Source organism: Paralichthys olivaceus, chromosome 7 (assembly GCF_024713975.1).
Source record: "Paralichthys olivaceus isolate ysfri-2021 chromosome 7, ASM2471397v2, whole genome shotgun sequence".
Lineage (NCBI taxonomy): Eukaryota > Metazoa > Chordata > Actinopteri > Pleuronectiformes > Paralichthyidae > Paralichthys > Paralichthys olivaceus.
In genome coordinates this window covers 22,315,750-22,335,681 of record NC_091099.1, presented here as the reverse complement: position 1 = coordinate 22,335,681, position 19,932 = coordinate 22,315,750, and the positions used below count along the sequence as shown (strand labels likewise).

At 40.7% G+C, this 19,932-nt stretch overlaps 2 protein-coding genes across 2 annotated transcripts; both read right to left on the bottom strand.

Annotated features, from left to right (window-relative positions):
- Window positions 1–313: 313 nt before the first annotated feature.
- Window positions 314–15,281, bottom strand: LOC109624440 (mitochondrial inner membrane m-AAA protease component AFG3L1-like). The gene is made up of 16 exons (XM_020079094.2): window positions 14,997–15,281; window positions 12,146–12,230; window positions 9,754–9,845; window positions 9,095–9,244; window positions 8,885–8,956; window positions 8,413–8,537; window positions 7,094–7,364; window positions 6,516–6,653; window positions 5,980–6,133; window positions 5,783–5,890; window positions 5,302–5,427; window positions 4,810–4,920; window positions 4,502–4,617; window positions 3,542–3,742; window positions 3,262–3,456; window positions 314–2,319 (listed from the first exon to the last, which is right to left on the bottom strand). Exons 1-16 carry the CDS (start codon window positions 15,126–15,128, stop codon window positions 2,092–2,094), a joined length of 2,304 nt encoding a protein of 767 aa, XP_019934653.1. The 5' UTR covers window positions 15,129–15,281; the 3' UTR covers window positions 314–2,091.
- A 58-nt stretch (window positions 15,282–15,339) lies between these two features.
- On the bottom strand, window positions 15,340–19,397 carry LOC109623563 (5-hydroxyisourate hydrolase-like). The gene is made up of 4 exons (XM_020078062.2): window positions 19,273–19,397; window positions 18,113–18,243; window positions 17,530–17,665; window positions 15,340–17,243 (listed from the first exon to the last, which is right to left on the bottom strand). The coding sequence occupies exons 2-4, from the start codon at window positions 18,238–18,240 to the stop codon at window positions 17,154–17,156; spliced, it is 354 nt and encodes a 117-aa protein (XP_019933621.2). The 5' UTR covers window positions 18,241–18,243; window positions 19,273–19,397; the 3' UTR covers window positions 15,340–17,153.
- Between the last annotated feature and the right edge of the window lie 535 nt (window positions 19,398–19,932).

Genomic DNA, 19,932 nt, shown 5'->3' with positions numbered 1-19,932 from the left:
GAGCCAAATGTGAAAGAATTCCCTCAAGGTGTTTGAGATATATATTTTTAAATATAAGTCACAGTGACCTTGACCTTTGGCCAACAAAGTCCAATCAGTTCATCCAAGTGAATATTTGAACCAAATTTAAGGAAATTCCTTCAAAGCATTCTTGAGATATCGTGTTCACAAGAATGGGATGGACGGACAACCAGAAAACGTAATACCTCTGGTCACTGGGTGTCAACGGCGCAGAGACATAAAAATGTTACAGTGTGGCGTTACCAACGCCCGCTCTGAGAAGACAACACAAAAAGTGGAACACGTGCCAAGGTTAAATATAACAAAGGGATTTAATTCAACAGAAAGTCATTTTGGTTGACAGAAGTTATTCTACTAATCACAGACCTCAGATCTTTAACACAGTTCATGCACGAGAGGGTGTGACTGAATCAGACTCTGGGAAAACATTTTTTTTCCTTTAATAATCTTGATTAGGTATTGAACACTTCAGTTAATACAAGACTTTACAGCTGTTTATTGTCAGAATGTACACGTGTCAGCCACACCCTCCTGCAGATGAACAGTGAGATCACCCCCTGCTGGACAGGTGTAGTAATGACAAAGATGACAATACATTCAAAAGTAGAAGAAATACCCCATAGACACTTTTATCGATAATACTTGTGCTTTGGGCCTTGATCTCGGTTACTTCTGCTTCAACCAAATATTTCCTCCACTTCCCAGAATGCCTACTGATAGAAGAATTTTAACACCTTGAATTTAGTTAAACATCATGGAAAGATTTTTCATGTGGGTTTTTCCTCCCGTAATTTTCATCTTAAATCTCCAGATGAAACTAAGTGGCTGCATTTAGATACTGAACTCTATCAATTCATGTTTCAGTGACTAGGTTTCAGATTGTCTTAAAACATCTGTGAAATAAGAAGTACTTAAATTTGACCTGAAAGCAAATCAAATTTCACACATCTCTACACATTTAGGAGAAACTCTTAAGTAATAAAAGGCTCAAGTTTCTAAATGCAGTGTTTAGAGTTTCCTCTGGAGTATTATAGAGGCAGACATCAGGCTGAGAAGAGAAGTGTAACTGGTTTTACTCTCTTCAAGGGAAATGTTGTAAAAACACAAAAAACAAATACAGTAAGCCTTTTACTGTGATAGAGAAAGCAGTCATTATGTCTAAAGATGGTAAAAGTGGATTTTGTTTTCAGTGTTTTTTGGGGGAGTTTGTTTCAACAGCAAATGTTCCAGCATAAATTCTTCAGCAAGCACCGAAAAATGAAAGCTGTTATTCACTGATGTGATGTAGCAGCTTCCTGTCGAGTCATTATTACACAGAATTTATACAAACATTTACACATCATTTTACAGCATCGAGGTGTTTCTGTAGAAAATACATCCAAACTGACCTGAACACTGAAACATGTCAGTGTTATGACTTAACACAAGAAAACCTGTGCACCAACTTTGAAATGTTGTAAAAACAACTGTCTGAAACAAAAAATGAAAATAAATAAAAACCTCAAATCAATTCGCTAAATATTTAACCTGTAAAAAGGTTTTGAAATTAGCTGCAGAAAGTTAAACTTGAGCTCTTCCCTCATTACCAGTTAGGCAGACGTCAGTCAATGAGCACAACTGCCATGGTGAAATAAATAAAAAGATATAATCAGTCCGTTGTCACACTGTAAATATAATTAATTTACAGTCCTTTCAGGAAGATTAAAATCTGTTCTTGGATGGTTTCCTGTTTGATGAGTGTGTTAAGGCATTCTGGAGCAAATTCAAGTCCAAACAATGAAATATGTCATTTCTAAGCTTAAATATATTTTTACCCCTTCCTTCATTTTTAACAGGAAAAAAAAACTGAATATACTCTCACGATGGCTAGAATGTAAAATCTAAGCAAACAGTCTGTTGAGGGGACACTCTGGATGAAGCCGTGAACTTGCTGCTCTGAGGGATTAGAGCTGTTAATTTGAGGGTTTGAATTATTACTTACTCGTTTATGAAATAATCACCTCTCAGACTCCCAAGTAAATCCACACCAAGTTGAGTTTGTGCAGCTGGGATGAAAAACGACTTCCTGCTCTACACAGCGTGCTGTTTATCCTGAGCCGGGCTCGTGTCTTCGGCCTCCCCTCCTCTGTCCTGGTTCCAGTCTCGGAGGCCCTCAGGCAAGCTTGTGTCCTCCTCAAAGCTCCCAGTCCCCTCCACAAACTCCTCGTACGTTGACTTCTCTTCAAATGGCCGCGGGCCCAGGAGCTCCAACATGTCCCCCTTGTCTAGAACCTCTTTCTCCAGGAGACGCTTCCCCACCTGATGACAAAAACCAGGAATGAATGTTGCGTTTTTTTTGTCAAAAAAAAGTTGCTTTTCCATGTAACCATTAGAATCACACAGGGTAGACTTTTTTATGTGGTTTCTAGGTGCTTAAATTTTACCAGAAAATCTATTGTAATTTGTAAGGCACTCTTCAAGTGCTTTAACAATACGAAACTCAAAATCAGAATTAAAAAAACAATGATTACATTAAAGATTCAGATAACAATAGCAATAGACATCACGTGATAAAAGCTTTTTTATAAAAACGTGTCTTAAGAAGTGAGAGAAAACTGGTAACTCAAGTTGAAATAAAACATTGATGATGTTTGTGGACAAATGAGGCTGTATCTGGACATCATCGCAGGAAACAGCAATGTGTACAGTACGATCAGAGATAAAGAGAGAGATAAAGAGTTCTTCTATATTTTGCTTAAGAACTGTTAGAAATGAAGTGAATGCAGAGCCTGGCCATTACAGAAGATATTAACCTATTGTTCACTACAAATATTACAACAAAGGAAAACATGGAAATATTACATTACATGTCATTTGGCAGACACTTTTATCTAAAGCGACTTACAATTAGTGCAGTCAACACCTATGAGGGGCCATTTAGGGGTTCAGTATCTTGCCCAAGGACACTTCTGCATGCAGATGGGGAAGACTGAGGATCGCACGGCTGTCCTTCTGGTTTGAGGAGAACCACTTTACCCCTGAGCCACAGCCGCCCATACTTAAATATCTCAAAACATGTCGATCCTGAAGCTCTTGTGTGTTTCTGTGTATTAAATGTATTCTCCTTATTTGTACTTGGCCTGCATGGTGGCTTTTTGAATCTGAAAAATCTTGTTATTTTGAATATAAATGATACAAATCCCACTGCTATTATAATACTACAACACCAGTATTAGCAGGTGTTGTATCAGAGAGTCTCACCATCTCTACCAGGTCCTTCTTTTCCAGAATGAGCTGCATGGTGCGCTCGTAAGCTCGATCCACCAGCCCTCGAACCTCCTCATCGATCAGCTCGGCTGTTGCCTCGCTGTACGGTTTCTCCAGGACCATCTCACCCTGCCGGGGAAGATCGAATGACACCTGCCCCACCTTGTCGCTCATCCCAAACTGCACCACCTGAGGAGCACAGAGACGAAACCAAGACGTCATAGCAGGAAAAACGTCGGGAGCCCAACAGACCCTGCAGGTGTGTGCCATGTACCTGAGCGTAGGCAGACTGCGTGATCTTCTTCAGGTCGTCCTGAGCGCCGGTGGTGATCCGGCCGAAGAACACCTGCTCGGCCACACGACCTCCCAGCATCATGCACATCCTGTCAAAGAGCTGCTCTCTGCTGTACAGGTACTGCTCCCTGGGCAGGTACTGAGCGTAACCCAGACCCTTCCCCCGCGGAATAATCGACACCTGGACATGAACAGAAACGTTTGAGCGGGACATTTTGGTTCTTCAGAGCACCAGTAGCATTCTGACATGTGACAGACGCAGCAGTAACACATCACTAGTACCAGGATTTTTTTTCATCATGAGCAGTTTCACTTTAATGTGACTTAAAGGTTCAGTGTGTGTGATAAGGCTGTAAAAAAAAAACATGCTGGCCTCCGCAGAGAGGACCCACTCCCAATGTTAATATTAAGTATGTATATATAAAGGGCCCATTCTAGGGTGAAGCTAATGCGGTCATCTGATATATGAAATACTCCTTATATGTTCATTGTTACAGTTACAGTTACAAAACTATTGTCTCAGTCCGTAATTAATTCGATATTAAAATAACATTTTATACAGACAATTTTCTTTTCATAATTGCACAATGGAAATATTCAGATTGACCCACACTCAGCTTTGTTCATATATTCAGGCTTTTCATCACTACAAGAATCACTTTATTAGGTACACCTACCTAAAACAGACAGATGATTTAACTTTATGATTATTCTGAGAACACTAATACGAATGTACTAGTATTCTGTCTGTTACACAATACTATTCAACAGCAGCACTAACTACATTCTCCAGAATAATTCCTCAGAGTTTGAACACACACACCGGACATTCTAACCTTCATGAAGGAGGATTTACTGCTGGACCATTGTGTTAGCCTGCATTGCTTTCAGCTTTTCGTAACAACTCATGTGTAGGTGTGTTAGTATTGGTAAACTCTACCTTCAGCAGTGGGTCGGCGTGCTCCAGGAACCAGCCCACGATGGCATGGCCGGCCTCGTGATATGCCACAGTCTTCTTCTCTGTGGGCTGTAGGACCTGAGTCTTCTTTTCCAGACCTGGGGACAAACACAAAACCCAGGACTGAGACTCAGAGAAACATCAACTGTAATTTAACCACACTATCTACTGATGTTAGAGCTGTAATGACTCCTGGTGAACACTGTGCAATATGAAAGGTCGGTTAAAATAAATTTTGCAATATGAAGATAACTGGATCAGATTTATCAAATGTCAAACATGACACTAACCTCCGATGACTCTGTCAATGGCCTGTTCAAAGTGTTTGCCCTTGACGGATGTGTCCAGGTATCTTGCGGCAATCAGAGCCGCCTCATTGCAGACATTAGCGATGTCGGCTCCTGATTCATTCACAGGGAGAAATATATCCATCAACACACATCTTAAACAAAAGTCACAAGAAGGTGGTGGTGTTTTGTCATCACTTAATTTATCTGATTTATCTAGTTTGCATTTACAATTTAGTCTTAATCTTGCTCATTTATTGATATAATACTACTAATAATAATAATATTTTAAAAACTATTTCATGTTATTTTACCTTCTTGTTATTACATGTTTATTTCTTGTCTGTTTTCATCCGTTTATGTGTCTGCAACTTGAGAATCATGATTCCATGCAATGAAAACATTTCTAATGAAATATCAAAGCTCGAAGCTGATGGCTCTCACTAAAAAACTTGATGTGATGGAAACATAAAATTGTGGTGGACTGTTACAGACCAGTGAATCCTGGTGTGGCAGCAGCCATCTTCCTGGCAAGATTGTCTTTGTCCAGGTTTGGATCCAGTTTGATTGGTAAAAGATGAACTTTAAAGATGGACGCCCTCCCCTTGATGTCTGGAGGACCTGAGACAGAAGAGAAAAGCCTCAGTCTCATACAAACACAAACACTCATTACTCAAAGTGCTGGTGATGTAATGCACATCATGATATGAGTATCAATTCAATATTTTGCAATATATTGTGATACTGTCAGCAAGGTGTCATAGTGCTAAGGTTGTTATCTAATTTTAGGAAAACAAGTGATTCCAGGTCAACTGCTAATAAAAGGAGAATCACAGTATCCCAAACTAAAACTCAAGACATTCAAAAGCACTGTTAAGAAGTTAAGACAAACCAGAAATAGACAAGTGATGTCAGCAGCTCAGTTAAGAAGCATTTTTCAAGTCTGTCCAGAATATGTATTTGTTGCCTAATGTACCGATGTAGATCTGTCTGTCGAAGCGCCCTGGCCTCATCAGAGCAGGATCCAGGATGTCAGGTCTGTTGGTTCCAGCTAGGACCACTACATTAGTAGCTGTGTTAAAACCTGCAAGTACATGAGATTCACATTTCAATGACCCCATCACACCTCTGAGTTGAAAACAAGAATCGGACTCAAGTTATTATTCAGCCTACCGTCCATCTCCACCAGCAGCTGGTTCAGAGTGTTCTCCTGTTCACTCTGACCACCAAAGTTCCCTCCTCCTCTCTTTCTCCCAACAGCATCGATCTCATCGATGAAGAGGATGCAGGGGGCGTTCTTCCTCGCCATGGCAAACATGTCCCTCACCTTCAGTGGAGAAAACTCAGTCAACCTTTCAGTTTTGTGAATAAACTGTATTTATATAGTGTTCTTTCTAGTCTTATCAACCAGATTGACCCATTCACACACACATTCACACAGTGCAACTATATGCTGCACTATCACACACAAGTCACACACTGCTGCCACGGTTCAGCTTTTAGGCTGGAGGGGCCAGGGATTAAACCCCTAACCTTGTAGTTAGTGGACGACCCGCTCTCATTCCTGAGCCAAACATGTTCAAACAATTTGATTCTCGGAATGGTAAAACATTTCAGGTGTTGTAGTGAGGCTATCGAATTTATTTTGAGGCAACATGAAACTGGGTTCATTTTTCTGTCTATCCATCCATTTTATCTCCTTCACTCACCCTGGCTGGACCAACGCCCACAAACATCTCCAGGAACTCAGAGCCATTGACAGTGATGAAGGGAACGTTGGCTTCTCCAGCTGTGGCCTTGGCCAGCAGAGTCTTCCCCGTCCCAGGAGGACCAGATAGCACAGCACCCTGGAATACCACACAAAACATGTCATTCATTACATGTCGTTTCACTCTTCTGCACAAACTAATTTACAACTTTAAAATAACATTAGTCACCCAACAAGGAAAAAAACATTATCATTCATGTTTTGTTAAGTTAAAGTAGCAAGGGTTCCACTTGACCTTATAACAGAAAATGTTGATTGCACAATATAATGGCTCTAATGACCACCACATGACACATGTCTTGATTTACAGCACAAAGTAAGAGAATCTGCCACGGGACAATCTAAACATGAAAAGGAGAGCCGTTTTGTTTTCTCCTGTATCTATCTCCAGTTTTCAGATGGAACAAGTCGCATTAATTGTAGAAACTCTATCTAGCAATGCAAAGGAGACTTATTTCCTGAGGAGGCAAAGAAGGAACCAGAGCGATAGAAACTGAGCTAAAATAAGAGTTTGGGGACCTTGGGGATCTTGGCTCCAAGGTCCAGGTACTGCTGTGGGTTCTTCAGGAAGTTGACAAACTCCAGGATCTCCAGTTTGGCCTCCTCGCAGCCGGCCACATCCTTAAACTTCACGCCAGTGCTGTCCTTCATCATTTTGGCTGTTGACTCGCTCATGCTAAAGGGCCCGCCCCTCCCACCACCAGGGCCTCCTCCCATTGGTCCTCGTCGCAGAGTGAACAACAGAAAACCAATCAGCAGTAGGGTGGGGAGCAAGGTCATCAGAAAAGATCTGCGAGGACAGAGAAGAATAGTTAATATTAAGGTGGTTCAAAGGAAAGGATCCATATTCATGGTAATATTTGCTCTCACAAGAGAGCTTCTTCTTAACCATCTTGTCCATCAGACCAGATATCTATCGCCTAAATCTATTGTTTAAAAGTTTAAATGTCCACAAGTTAAGGTTGACCCACTAATTGGTTCACATAAACTGCTATGGCCCAAATGTAATGCTTGGAATTAAAGAAAAGGTTTTTTTTCAAATATTCAAGGACAAGACTTTTACGTTTTGACAACATCAGAAACTATTTTGGAATGGAAAAGGCACCAGAGAGTAGCGGAGTAGTAGTAACACTGTTTGTGTACAATACGTTCATAGTTGGTCCTGCAGGACTTCTGCTTTGCTGCCAGGGAAGAAATACATTCATTTCGAGTCCATAGAGGACAAACTCTGTTACACAGCTAAGAATTACAGCTGCCACAGATGATGAGCTCAAAACAACTGAAGGGAACTGAGAAATGAAAAAAAGGCTAATTGTCAGAGAAAATGCTTCTGATGCTTCCACAGTGAGTTTGTGACTGAGAAACAAGAAACAGTTCACTAATGAAATTCCAATGAGTTTCACATCTTACTGTGCATCATGTTTTGCTTAAAAACCAAGAACAGTGCAGTGCCTGTTCAAAATCTGGGTGTTTGGAATGAGTTATGCACTTCTTTCTGAAACCGTAAAAATGACCTATAATTAGGGGTGTATTGATTCCAAAAATCATGGGTTTGATTTAGACCTGGGTTTTTGAGCCGCTGCTCTGTTCAAACCTAACCCCAAACACCTGTGAATGTCTGTGTCAGTCCATTATGGTGACATAAAAACAATTATCTAAAATTATCAAAACAATCTGATGGACATATATTATTGGCTGCAGGCCACCAGATGCCAACCACAGTTGCAATTTATCCGAGGAGGACATGTTCAACTTGGTCCACAGGCTGCCTGTACAGGCCTCAACCCCTGAGTGAAAAAGTGAACGGTATAATAAGGGGTCCATCCTATTGAACTCACCCATCACTCTCAGTGCTGTAGACTACGGTGGCTCGGTGGGACGGCTCCAGGCCGAGCTCCGCATGTGCCATCTCAAGGTTCCTCTCAAACGTGTCAACACTGCCGATGTTGAACCAAACGTAGCCCTGAACAGATGAGTTCATGTTACTTTTTGATGACGTTGTTATTTATGGCACAATCCAATACCTTTTGATGCCTGACTGATATGGTTTGTTGTGTAATTAATAAATAGATTAATTAATTTCAATTACACAACATAATAATTCAAATACATGTACAACAAATGGTATTAAGATAATTCAGTTTCATGACCCTCCCATGCTTTGTTGGTCTCCTTGTTCCACCGGAATCAATTTGATTTCAGATTTGCCAAAATGCAGCCGACATTCACAAATGTAGTCAATTTAATTTTGGGTTAAATTTACATCCCTTGTTCAATGTCAGATTCAGGATGCATTTTGTTTCTTCTCACCGCATCAGCATCAGCTCCCGGCACCAGGACGACTCTGACGTACTGTTTGTTGATGACCTCTAACCGGTCCACCTAGTCATAAAAAAAATAGATATATTTATTTATTTCATTTCTTATCTGTGGATTTTCAGAATTGACGTGGATTCTAAATCCTGCCAGGCCTGAAGAGAATAGAGAATCACAGTATAATGGTCACAGAATGCTCCTCACCAGGCCTCTGCCCAGGTATCGATGGACAAAATCCTTCCAGCTTATCTCTCTTCCACTGTCTCTGAAGTAGAAGTAGAGTAGAATTGAACTGATACCAGCCGCGGTGATCGCCATGTAACGGAAATCCTTCTCATCCCACGGGAAGTCACCCTAAAGACACAGCGGTGCATGTTAGTGTTAGAAACAGGTTACAAGCTTCATTCCAGCAGCCTGGCTGGAGCTATGGGGCTCATCAAGCCACGACATCCTCTGTCCTCAGAGAGAGCCACATGTGAGGTGTCCGACAACATCAGCAAAATAACCGTATTTACAACACTGATTAGAAGAAACAGTTTGTAACATAATGGAAAGTGTGTCTATGTTTTGCAGTCAGGTAATCTGAATCGGTGACGTCTTCTAAGAACATTCTTATGACATACTTTTATCTGAAAGACTTCCTTGATCTTATCAAGTTTTAATTTCCCTACTTTTAACATACCATATTGGGTATTGTAAAGTTTACTTTGTGAAGTATGATTTTATACCCAAATAAACGTACCTACGGCTATACAGTATTTTTAATTTCAGTTGAAGTACTTGTATTTTCTTCACTGAACAAGTCTCTGAGCATATTGAAAGAATGTATACATAAAATGTGATGGGATTTTGACTTCACAAACCTTCTGCATTCGACTCCACCAGTCTTTTCCTGGACCTCCTCCTCTATTCCCTCCTCCTGATCTTCCTCCACCTCCACCTCCTCCTCCTCCATCTGAAACTCAGATTATCGGTACTATTACACATCTGTAACACCAATCTCCAACCTGGTTTCTATTTCTGTGAATGCTTTGATCCCAGATCTTCTTTCAGTGAAGTAACCAATGTTATTTTTTCAACCGATTAAATAATTTTAAACATAAAGAGCTCAACCTGCAGCCAGAACATATAATAAGAATCAACAGCGTCACATTAAACAGTCTCACGACGCAGAAAATTTCCATATTTTACATCTTTGCTCTCATCTCTCAGTTGACATGTTTACCATCAGTGTTTAAAATGGGTATTTATGTCATTTTGTTAATTTAGTTGTTTGTGCTGCTGTCTTAAAGGGATTAAGCAAAGTTTTTTAGCAAAGTTTAAAGCCTTAAAGTTCACAACCAGAAGTAGCAATGCTAACCCCTTGGGTGAGAGCTTGTGTGCAGTGTGTGTTCTTTACCGGTGGGTGTGTGCGAACGTGAACACCAGAGGACATTTAGACTAAAAAACTAGGGATCGACCGATTATCAGCTGGGGCAGTTATCTGCGCCGATTTCCAGCATTTTGGCGCATATCGGCATCGGCCTTTTTTTTAATCCGACGGCCGATCAATATCAAACCGGTTTACTTTGGCTCTGATGCAGCCCCGCCTCTCTGTCCACAGCACCATCTGATTGGTTACACACAGAGCCAGGTAACAGCCAATCAGCAGTGAGAGCTGTGCATGCACACTGCTCAAACACACGGCAGAGAGGAGAAACAGTTCCGACGAGAGGAGAAGCAACGGAGAGCGGATATATGTTTCGAAGGTAAGTTCAGGCAGCAAACTCTCCCGAAATTGTAATAAACATCCCAGCCCTCTACAACTCACAACTACTAGTAACATTACTGTGTTACTGCCCAATAACATTATATTAACATAAGCGGCAGCTCTGCTCGCTCGCAGTCCCTCCAGACGGGCTGCTGAACATATCCATATGGAAATAGTCCGTGATGGCAGACGTACGTGTGTGGGTTAGACATCCAGTCCGGTAATAACGGGTCTCTGTGGCTGACGTGAGCTGAAGGTAGCGGGAGTGTATGTTGCGAGTTTAGGGTGCACGTCAGCCAGAGCTGTAGTGTGTGTGTGTATGTGAGTGAGTGAGACTGCTGCCTGCTGAACAGAGGGTCGCTGGGAGAAGGATCTGAAGTGCTTCGGCTACAAAACTCAGCCGAACCGATCCGAAACCAGCCCAAATTTGTATCCACCCGCCTGGCAACCGTGGTCGCGTCTCACTTTCAGCAGTGAGTGACGCTGTGCAAGTGCAACTCCTGCAAGAGCCTTGGAACTCCCTGCACTTTTTGTTAGACATCTTTGTTTTAAAATTCTAAGAAAAAAACCCTTTAACATGTTATCTGAAAATCTGTTTAATAAACATATGCTTAAAGGCATTTACACAAATTTAAGTGTTGGAGTTTGTATTATTCAAAATTTTGACACAAATATTTTCACTTTTACTGCAAATGAATATTGGCTCCAAATATCGGTTCTCAGCCTCCTTGACTACTAATAATCGCAATCGGCCCTAAAAAACCATATCGGTCTATCACTACTAAAAACATGGTGTAAAGGAGGCTGTTTCGATACGAATAGGAATGTGGGGCCTTACGACACTTGGATGACACCACACAAGCAGTTTTTTTTTTTTTTTTTTTAAATTGATCACCAGTACTCCAATAGTGGATATATACTGGATTTGGCTGCAACACCATTGACTCCCTGAGACTCCAAAAGTGTTTTGTGGAATCAAACACTTCACCCACCCTTCCATCGGTATAGTGGTTAGTAGATGAGTACATTTTCATTTCTTCGGTGAACTATCCCTTAAAAGTATATTTGAGTGAATGAACCTGCTGTAAGTGATTGAAAAGCATAGTGAACGATGGTAAACGCAAGCAAGAATATGTATACATTAAAGGGACTGGGAATGTTAAAATTAATGAAAATATATTACTGAAACAAAACCCTTACACTTTAGAAACAATGACTTAAACCATGGTAACTTTTCATAGCAATGTGCAATCCTAATTTGCACAACAGAGATTTGTTAATACCATACAAAGTAATAAAGCTTCTTCCTGATTGTCTTCCGATCAAACAAAATGTAATGTAACATTCACCACAATAAAATGAGTAACAACCATAAATCCTGTGGGTCCATCTTATTTTTCAAGACCTTTAATAATCAGAAATAAAACTTTTTAAGACATTGCATGATAGTGTTTGGATGTACACACTCCACAAGCTGTCTTTGTCTTGGACACAGCAGCTCTTACCTTTGGGTTCACTGGAGTAAAGTCGTCGCTGTGCCGTCTGGAATCTGCGACTGAAGGGGAAGTGAGCTGGAATCCGATAGCCGTTCTGCAAAAGACAACAGTGCCATTAGTACACCTCATCTATAACTATATAACTATATATATATATATATATATATATATATATATATATATATATGGCTGGACAAACATGACCTATGACAGGTAAACAACCTGTCTCTGAATTTCACTTTTATTTAATAATTAAAACCAGAATTAGCTCAGAATTATTGATTCACTGGAGCCAAAGGAAAGTAAATAAAACCTTGTTGTCATTATTTTGTATGCTTTTGGTCTTTGTTCTAGTTGGGGTTACATAAAGCATTTTCTGTTGTTTTGACAAAAAAAACTGTTCATCCTTAAACCTCAGGATTTCCTCACAAAAAAATGATCCAACTGAAGTGAGTCTCATCACGGCAACTCATAATGTGACTCTGAAATGTGTATTGCCCCCACATGCCCCTAGGCACTCATGACAATGTCTGGGGATGGTGTCCTGGGGGATCTCCTCCCAGACCTGGTTCAGGGCATCAGTGAGCTCCTGGACAGTCTGTGGTGATACTTGCTGAAACCCTCATACACGCCTTCATCACCTCACGTCTGGACTATTGCAATGCCATCCTCCATGGGGTCACCAATAAAACTCTGGACCGGCTTCAGCATGTACAAAACTCAGCTGCCAGGGTTCTCACCCGCACCAAACCTTAGCAGCACATCACCCCTACCCTCAAACATCTGCACTGGCTCCCTTTCAAATATCAGATAACCTCAAACTTCTCCTCCTCACCTACAAATCTCTGCATGCACTTGACCCTCAGTATTTAACCGACCTCCTTCATGTTCACCACCCCTCACGGAACCTGCGGCCTGCTGACCTGGGTCTCCTTACCATCCCCTGCACAAGTAGGCGCACATTTACCCACTGCACCAGCATAAGGACTGACAATTGCTCTGAGGATTTCATCCCAGGTCAGGGTAACGTTAGCTATGACATGGAGGTCTGTACAACTCTCCAAGGATATGCTTCCACAGACCATCACTGACCCACCGCATCTCCAGACTCTTTCACGCCTGTCACATATATTCAGTAAGAACCTGCTCTCATCTGTGAAGAAAACGGGGCACCAGTGGCGGACCTTCCAATTCTGGTGTTCTCTGGCGAATGACAATCAAGCTGCACGATGCTGGGCTGTGAGTACAGGTTCCACTAGAGGACTTAGGGCCCTCGTGCCAACCTCATTGAGTCTGTTTCTGACAGTTTTTGGAAACCTGCAAACCAGTAGCCTGCTAGATGTCATTTTTTAAGGCTCTGGCAGTACTCCTCCTATTCCTCCTCACACAAAGGACCAAATACTGGTTCTGCTGCTGAGTTGATGCCCTTCTATGTCCCTGTCCAGCTCTCCTCATGTAGCAGCTTGTCTCCTGGTATCTCCTCCACGCTCTTGAGATTGTGCTGAGACACGGAAAACCTTCATGCAACCACACATACGGATGTGCCATCCTGGAGGAGCTGGGCTGCCTGTGCAACCTGATCGGGCTGCAGATACCGCCTCATGCTACCAGAAGTGACAAGGGCACTAGCAGAACACAAAACTAGAGAAGAATCAGTCAGGAAGGAGGAGAGAGCAACTGTCTGTGGCCAGCACGTTTAAAACCATTCCCTTTTTTGGGTTGTCTTGCTTTTGCCTCCATTGCACCTGTTGTCACTTTCATTTGCACAAAAGCAAGACGAATTGATTCTACATCACTTGTACTCCCTAAATGGACAGGGGCTAGGTATTACAATAATTGTATTATTTTGAGTTAATGTCAAAATTTTAGTTTTTTAATTTACAAAAGTCCAAGGTCATTTATTTCAGTAATTTATTTTTTTGACCAGCACTCCAACATCCAAAAAGTCATTTAATATCATATGTGGCCAAGAGTGAAGGTATCCAAAATACTTAGCTGCTTTTATTAAAGAAGGTAAAACCAAGAAATAAGCAACAAAATCCACAAAGTGCTGGACTGTGATACTAGCACTCATCAGGATGTTAGAGGACCTGAGGCTTGTTTGGACACTGTATGTTGTGAAATTGCATCTTCAACCAACAAAATACTTTATATTGACCCGACCGTGACAAAGAGTGTGTGTGTGTGTGTGTGTACTACTATTTTGAATATAAACCGTTTTTGGAAAGTGAGGACATTTAGGTCCTCACATTTTTAAAGGGCAGTGTGAGGGTTTACACTTGCATGATTTAGGATTAGTTATGGTTATACAAGTATAAAGTGTGTGCTAATGATTAGCTACTCATAGCTACTTTTTCTGTCAACACTGGTGTAGATTGCTTTGGTATCACATCCCAGCTAAAATACTGTTGTACGTAGTAGTAGTAGTAGTAGTAGTAGTAGTAAAACTACAAGAGACAGATACTAAAAAGTCGCCTTTAAAAGAAAGCTAACTCTTACGTCACCTTATGTCGCAGCATTAAGGTCAGCTAAAAGCGAGCAGTGTCTTCACATAGAAAACATCCGATTCTTCTGGTAACAACCGCTTTCTGATGAATCAGACTTATGCCGAATGGAAGACTAGGTTTTAGAAAAGGCATTAGGTCGTAAATTGTTTCATTAAAGTGCATCATATTGTTCTCAGAAACAAGCGTACACTGAACGGAATGGTTTTGTAATGAGATTCGGCAGCACGCATTCAAACGTGCTACATTTCCCTCATTAAATCTAACTCCATGCCCGTGACGAGGACATTTGACTGCGGTATTTTGGGTCGTTTTTCACTCAACATGTCCTCCTGCGATCCTCCAGCTTCACTTACCAGGGCAGCGGAGCTCCGATATGCGGCTGTGAAGAGCCGTCCTGCGCACACCGCGGAGAGCCGAGCCCGGGCTCCTCCAGGCCGGCAGAGAGGCAGAGCGACTGCCGAGAGGAGCCTCAGCACTTGAGACATCCTCCGTCTGTCGCCTGCCCAGCCTCTCAGTCAAAACCACCGCGGATCTGTTGGTTTAATTGCGGGCAGGTCGCTGCACCGTGTCGCTGCTGCTAACGTTATTGAACAAGAGCACCAGCATGAAATGTCAACGGGATCACACGACGATGATGTAAAGGCCCACGGGACCGTCTCTGCATATGCCTGTCTGAAATAATTGTGAGAATACGTGTTTTTTTGCAATTGAAATTTTATTTTGATGCACAAAATACTATTTTAGAACTAGATAAAACACTTAACTGACACGGTTTACGTAAACGCATGTACTTTGTTTAAATATGACTTCATTACATTCAGGAATGAGATGGACTACCACTGAGTGCCAGCCACAGTACACCTTGACTCTGATTGGCTGAGACAGAAAAGTTCTCCAATGCTTGTTTGTGTAACTTTTACCAAAACATGAGGTAACACTTTTATTCTGACATGTTAAAGGTCCAGTGTGTAAGATATAGGTGTAAGGGATCTATTGGCAGATATTTAATGTAGAATAATCCTCATGATGTTTTCACTAGTTTGTTTCATCTAAATTGTATGAGTTGTAGTTTTCTTTACCCCAGAAAAGGCCCTTTATATTTAAATACTTTATATTTACATCGAGGGGACCCTCTCTATGGAGGCCGCCATGTTTTTACATCCATCCAGACTGGACAAACTAAACACCTTTTGAGTTTTTATGACAACTAAAGGCTACCACAGTTTATTTTTCATGTTTGGAAGGAGAGGGTGAGGTGAGGGCTGTTCAGCTGCAACATGCAATTTCAACACTAGATATCACAAAATTCTACACACTGCACCTTTAAAATGTTATTAGAAACTGGCACCACTGAAATACTCAATATTCATCTGCAAGAGGTTCTCCATCCTCCATCTTGTTTTCATGTGTGACACCACACACACAGTCACATTAAAACAGGACCTTACATGTTTATATTTTGCTCATTTGTAGTACTTCAAGAAACCTCTTCCGCTATTTCTTTGGGTAAAACATTTATCATTTATCACTTTTGTGCAAGGCCATATTATTCCATCACAGGAGAAATGTAAACCTCTATTGACTGATTAAGTGGTCAGTGTGTGAGAAGTCAGAAAACAGTAAAAATGTCAATAGTAAATTTACTGAAGCCCATGTTAGCATTTTCTAATTGGATCTTTGTCTGACCAACAGTCCAAAACACAAAGATCTTTTATATCAAAGAAAACAAGGGAACTGCCATAATTCACAGACCAATCGTATTATTGATCTATTAACTTTAAATTTAACTGATAATTTTAGCCCTAGGGTCCTACTTGATTTCTTGGTGCGCAGGGGAAAAAAATTACACAGTAGTGGAGTAAAGACTAAATCATATTTAACAGACTTAAGGAGATAAAATATTGCAAATGTATGTAACAATATGAAATATAAATGGACAACTCTACACTTGATTACAATTTCAGTCTAGCTTGCAATAAACAGTTAATATTAATTTGCTGATTATTTCTGTGAGTAATCATTTGAACCTCAATGTCAGTTGCATCACATTTTTTTACTCAATCAAACTTTTAATTTCAATAAGAAATGGCTGGGTGTAGGGTGTTGAAGCTGCAGCTCTGTCCTCTGAGCTCTGCTTTGGAGCTGCCAGTGCTCTTGTAGTTTTTGGAACAATCTGTCACTGAAGAGGGAAAATGTTTTGTTCGGTTTCCTGACCAAAACAAAAATAATAACTTCTACTCTGGTGAATGAAATTAAAAACTGTATCTCGTGTACACTGGGAGTAGAAAAGCTGTCAATTGTAACATAGTAGGCTTTGTCTGCTGATGTTTCCATGTAAACATGTGCCTTGTTGGTAAAGTGTAGCCTTCCAACTGTATAACTCTAATTTATTTTCTTGTTTTTTTGTTTTAATGTAAAATATATGTTACATGGCCCTGACCTTGTTCTGTCTGCTGTTGTACACTCTTGTCGACTTTATAGAGACAATTTAAAGAGTGGAAAGTTCCCTCTCAGCTTCCTCTGTAGGTGCTGTAGGAGAACCGACTCATCAACAGTGGAATGTGGAACCTCTGCTGCGGCTCAGTGATGGTGAACACAACCTGAAAACACACAAACAGGTATTGATAGCAAAAATACAAACAAAGACTCACAGAACTATTTGCGCTTCTAACACGTGACAGAGGCAAAAAAACGAAAAGTGTGAAAGGTAAATTGCGGGTAAACTCCGGAAACCAATTCTTTGGACTTTACTCGCAGGTCATGTCTGAAAACGGCTTATGATAAATGGATCCTCTGTGAGTTGTGTCTGTTTGTACTCGGTTTGTACTTATAATAACTTAATTTAACAATAAAATGTCTTTATGTAAGTGAAATCCTGAAACTCACCTCTACATATGGATAGAAGGAGGTCTGACCCAGACTCTCCCAGTATGAACCGGTCTCAAAGCGCAGCTTGTACATGCCGGAGGTGAAAGCTTCAGGGCTGATTAGTCCTGGGCAGCGGCCATCTTCATTTGTTGTCCTAAAAACCATCAAACTGCTGAGTCATGAAGGTTGATTGATACTCAGAAGGTTGTTTGAAACTCAGAAACTCTCATTAAACAAAAAAAGCTTTCGCCTGCCTTTAGTCGCTCAGTTTTTTTATATATCTTGACAAACAACACATGGCACAATGTTAATAATGATATTTAACTTCCTGAAACACAAGATTTAGTGTCAGGGTCATTCCCCTGCCCTGTGGACATTGAATCCCTGTGAATCTGCTGTGTTCTATGATACATGTCACTTAGAAGGTTAACAATGACTACTACTGTAAATGCTGTAAAACCCCTTCATCTCCAGTTATTAAGTAAACATTGATGATGAATTACAAATTTGATTAGAGGTTTAATTGTCTTTCACAAAATAACAGTTCTGCTGTTAACAGTTTACTTCAATTCAGTTTCAGCATCGCCGGTTCAAACCCTACCCGACACTCAGCATGTTCCAAATCATCAGCTCGGAGTTGAGGCGATGCAGGCTGATCGCCATCTTGGCTGCGGGGATGCCATCTCCAGTGTTCAGCACGTGAGTAGTCAAAGGGTTAGATGCTGCCATCAGCTGTCAGAGAGGTGTGGACAGGTCAGCCTTACCTGTATGTTGCTTTCTGTCTGTCAATGAATTTGATTGATTTCTCCTAACTGGATAATTGCAGCGTTTGCAGGGCTGTGATTCATTTACATGCACACTAATATTTCACTATCTGACAAAATTCATGAAAATGTTGCAGGTCCTGTGAACAGCATATTTTTAAGAGGACAATTTTTATGTCTGTTGCACGTTTATGGTCAGTGCTGTGTTTTAAAGTCTATGGTTGCACAAAGCAACAGGACAAAAGAGTCTGTTCATATGCAAAGCTAGGTGATTATAAATTCAAACGCGGCAGCTTTTCTGTGATGTCAAATTTATACTAAACTAATCAACACAATGAGTTTCTTAATAAATCCCTGATAAGATGCAGCCCCTCTAGATAAGAATTATAGGATAATTATTTTTTACATGGGTAGCAACTGCTTAAAATAGCCTGGTTGTTAAAGGGCTCTTTTTATAAACTGTTTAAGTTCTCTGAGGATCACATGAGGGAAAATACAAGAGGAAACAGAAAAGAGACAAAATTTCTACATTGCAAATAAATTAATGCTACGCTAAAATATACCTTCTACAAAATTCACACTCGCACATATTTAATTCATGTTGGAAATTATTGAATCTATTTTGAAACTTCACAGAAAATCAATGGTTGACGAGCACATTAAAGCTCTGTGCTTCTCAGTCAAACAAACAAGTCCAGGGACTTTAACATTTGGCCCTTTACTTCCACTGACCTCCACACAAAAATCTCATGATCCAGCATTTAGCCAACACAGAATCATCATGTTTTTGTTCTTTCAAGAGGAGCTGCTTTCTATCTGCTCTGCATATGAAGAGGAAGATGGTTCTCAACTTAAAGACTAATCAACCCTGAACTTTTTGTTCCCTGCAGAAAATTTTTAGTCTTCAGAACACTATTATATGCAATGAATAACAATAAAATGTCAATGCATCAATGTGAAACAGAGAAACCCTAAAGTCTGAGTGAGGGAGACTCACCTCTGCAGTGTGCTCCTCTCTGCTGCAGCAAATTCAGTCACTCCCCCAAACTCATCCAACCAGTTCTAGCAACCAGTTGCACAAGCCCACTGGTCAGAGACACTCACCCAGCATGCACTGCAAACAGACCTCAAAGGTTGTCCTCAGTCAAATAAATCATTAAAACATAAGAGGGAGTTTTCCTTTAGTCCACAGCATGTGATTAACTCACTCATGATGATTAACTGATTTAATTAAGAATGTGTAACAGACAGTCTCAGTCAAGTTATTCTTTAATTACAGTCCTGTCATATAATTTTGACTTTACTTCATAGTCAGCAGCATTGCTGTTCAATATTTCAATATTCACCTCTACTGAGGGGGGTATGTTTTCATAATGCTGAACTGATTTTATTCAAACTTGAAAATGGTCGAGATGGGTGAGATGAGCCAAAGAGGGCCAACTCACTTTGAGAGCAGATTCAATTAGGGGGTCGGATCAAGGAGTATTTTTTCTCTTTCTTTAAAATTGTGGTGGTGGAACGGTTTTCTACATTTTCATGAAATTCGCAAAAGTAATTTAGAGATCTTGATGAAAAAAAATCAGTTTCACTTGGAGGACTGATATCTACACCTGTGCATCTCAATTGAATTTAAGGGGACTATTGGGCCTTGGCGGAT

Bases quoted from the DNA above. Each gene is read 5' to 3' on its own strand.
- LOC109623563 (XM_020078062.2), bottom strand. From the start codon at position 18,240: ATGGCAGCATCTAACCCTTTGACTACTCACGTGCTGAACACTGGAGAT. The intron at 17,666-18,112 runs GTAGGGTTTGAA...GATGGTTTTTAG, and splicing joins TGGAACATGCTGAGTGTCGG to GACAACAAATGAAGATGGCC. The intron at 17,244-17,529 runs GTGAGTTTCAGG...GTGTGTTTTCAG, and splicing joins CCTTCTATCCATATGTAGAG to GTTGTGTTCACCATCACTGA.
- LOC109624440 (XM_020079094.2), bottom strand. From the start codon at position 15,128: ATGTCTCAAGTGCTGAGGCTCCTCTCGGCAGTCGCTCTGCCTCTCTGC. The intron at 5,891-5,979 runs GTAGGCTGAATA...ATGTACTTGCAG, and splicing joins GCTGCTGGTGGAGATGGACG to GTTTTAACACAGCTACTAAT. The intron at 3,743-4,501 runs GTAGAGTTTACC...GTTCATGTCCAG, and splicing joins ACGCCGACCCACTGCTGAAG to GTGTCGATTATTCCGCGGGG.